General features: G+C 35.9%; 1 protein-coding gene across 1 annotated transcript; it reads right to left on the bottom strand.

Annotated features, from left to right (window-relative positions):
* Positions 1-355: 355 nt before the first annotated feature.
* On the bottom strand, positions 356-1,063 carry LOC123205173 (zinc finger protein ZAT11-like). The gene has a single exon (XM_044622084.1). It carries the CDS (start codon positions 975-977, stop codon positions 510-512), a length of 468 nt encoding a protein of 155 aa, XP_044478019.1. The 5' UTR covers positions 978-1,063; the 3' UTR covers positions 356-509.
* Between the last annotated feature and the right edge of the window lie 1,995 nt (positions 1,064-3,058).

A 3,058-nucleotide genomic window follows, 5' to 3' on the forward strand; every position in this document is an offset into this window, starting at 1 on the left:
AGTTTCGGTGGAACATAGTCATTCGGTATTTTTATTTATTTATTTATTTATTTACAATACACTGATAAGAGGGACAAGAAATTAAGCAAAATTACTTTAGAATATGTAATATTGTGTAAAATTGCTTCAGACCAAATAAATTTTAAATTATAATATATCTTCTCCCTCCGGCAATCAAGGTTGATATTGAGAAATCGAGATGCATAATATAGTCTGAAGTTCGAAGCCATGAGAAACCGCAAATTAATCAAGGAGGGCATATGATTTTGAATCCAAGAAAATCAAACAAACTTTTTTAGATTGAAAAAAGTTATTCAAATCGAGTCACATGTATCTCTGAATCATATACAAAAAATGAAAAAATATATATATATATATATATGTGTATGTGACTGTTCATAAGAACAAATGAATAAATTCTGGCACAAAATTCCAACAAGTTGGTAAATACAAAGAAGAGGAATTAAGACCTATGATCTAAGACTAAATCCATTAATAATCAGCCAATCTTAAGCCACCCATAACTTCAAATCATTCTCGAACGGCGTCAAGTTCAAATCCAGGCAGACAACTCTCTTGTTACTATTCGATTTCTTCAGAACTGGAACCGGCAAAAGAGGCCGAGTAACCAACGCATCACCAGTCAAAGCAGCCCTGTGTCTCCTCATGTGACCACCGAGAGCTTGGCCAATAGGAAACTCAAGCCCACAGATAGAACACTGGTGTGCTTTAGGCTTCTTAGGAGAAGCAGGCATCTGCGTGTTATCAAACAACTCTCCTCCCATCAATTTCGGCTTCTTGTGGCTGGCTCTGTGCCCGCCCAACGCCTGAAACGACGAGAATTCTCTGTTGCACGTTTTGCATGTAAACACACGGTTTCCTGAATCGGCTTCGCCAACTTTAGAGAGCAGCATCAAACACTTGGCCATGTCCATGGTTCCAACTTCGTATTCAACTTCTGCAATGCCTCTCTTCATGATGTGAATTTGAACTTCTGTAACTAAGAGATTTGCTTTACTTGTGAGTTTGTTTTGCTTGTTGTTGAATGGAATTGTCTGACACCTGTGGAGTTACATTTATAGGTTTAAGTTAGCAAGTACGACTTGTATCTGTCGTTGACTAAATGACAGATATGCCCTTGATGCTTGGGGATTAAGAAAGTAGAGTTGATGGCTCTTGTGTAAATATCACGCAAGTGAAAGGATAAGAAAGTACGGGCGCCGGGTGTGCCACGTTAGTTAGCGTGTCCGCGTATGTGATGATCTAATTTTAGGAATAGTCGTTAGAAGCCGGCAGTCTTCCTTCAGCATTGATGATTCTAGATTTCTACGCTATTCGAATTGCACTGATAGCGCGTGATCGTACGCGCTAGAAGTATCAGGAGAATATTTGATAGACTTTGTTTGGTAAAAGAATCCAATTTTTGTACACTTGTTTTGAAGGTGGGGCACTATTCTATAGTTTGAATAGACTAAACTCTTCCTAATTTAGTTTAAGAATTACATTTCTTTTTTTTTTAATAAGAAACATTGTATCTAGACTTTCTAAAAATTCAATAAAACCACTCTTATTAAATACCCAATCAAACACATTTTTAAAATTTATTTATCAAAAAAATTAGATGACAAGACATATCTAATTATTCAATTAATAAAATTTTATGATGATTAATTATTTTAAATATTAATATATACTTCACGAATTCTTAATTTAAACAGTTCATACAACAAGCAGTGGACCAATTGAACATAAATTCAGGGCAGAAGAAAAGTGGGTTGGTTGATAGATATTGGTTGTACCAAACAGGAATGTAGGTAGAGGTTAAGACTACAAGGTAGCGGAGAGCGCGTGGAGGAATAACAGAAGTTAAGTATGAAAGCAAGTAAGAAAGATCTGAAATAAAAGTAAAACAGCAAGAGAGTGGAAGAGCCAGAAGACAAGAAAACGTGCGCCGCAAGTACTCAACTCAGCTGGACCGGCGCCTTGCGAGTAAAAATATACGCGGTTCATATATATCCAAATCTAAAGTAAGTTGAGTGTGAGCTTCTTATTTTCACACGCCCTTCTTGTCATTCTAGATTGGCAACATCACACCTTCCTTGATCTTACATCGCAATTAATAATACTATTCTTATCTGGATTAAATAATATTAAACTAGCCCGAATTCAAGATAATCCAATGCTGCGTGCGGAAAGGGAATTAGAGGGGTCAACATATTTTGTCTACTTGTAATAAATAAGTAACTTGGAATAATTTTAAATCCTATGTCGATATGACTTAATGAGGATGACATAGTCACACAACACGCTTATCAACCTTTCCTAGAAGCTGCTTGATCAGCTCTACCTACCCACTTTTTGATTCAAAGGTTCCTGATGGGAATGCAAGAATTTTAAAAGCATGTTCTGAAAATTTGAACAAATTCTATTCATCAGCGCAATTTTGTTTACTGTAGTTTTATATTTTTGAAGCATTTGATAAGTATTTTCGTAGCCCAAATTGTCAAGGCAGGCAGATGACTCTTAAAAATCAAATTGTACTTGGTTAAGTTTGGTTGACTAGAAAAATTGGAACACCGTACACATTATTAAGTCAAGTCGTGAGCATATCTGCATGATCGAAAATGAAATAGAAAAACACAAGCAGTGACGCAGAGAGAAGGAACTTGGGTTTTTAAGTCGACAATTAGAAATACCAACTTGACTTTTATTTATATTAATTGCTCGGTCGTCATCCCGTGCGTTTGTTGAAAAAGACCGATCAACTCTTGCTTTGGATATTTAGATTAATCAATTGTGATAACGGCGCCCTTTTGTGTTTTTTTTAATATGCAGTATGCACCGAGTTCAGACTTCTGTTCTGATCTGTGTACTGGGTGGCTCCTTAAAGAGTAAGCAAAGATCAAATGCATGTAGACCCACTTAGAAATTTTTTAGGATGGGTTTATAAGTGTTAACAGAGGAGTCGGTAATAATTTAATTTAATTGGGTTCAAGTTTGTAAAATTACAAGTCACACCTTGCCTCAAGTTGGTATTTCTTTCTCTCAATAGTCTCCT

Source organism: Mangifera indica, chromosome 2 (assembly GCF_011075055.1).
Source record: "Mangifera indica cultivar Alphonso chromosome 2, CATAS_Mindica_2.1, whole genome shotgun sequence".
Taxonomy (NCBI): Eukaryota; Viridiplantae; Streptophyta; class Magnoliopsida; order Sapindales; family Anacardiaceae; genus Mangifera; species Mangifera indica.

What these genes read in the sequence shown, in the direction of transcription:
- LOC123205173 (XM_044622084.1), bottom strand. Translation starts at nt 977, where the DNA reads ATGAAGAGAGGCATTGCAGAAGTTGAATACGAAGTTGGAACCATGGAC.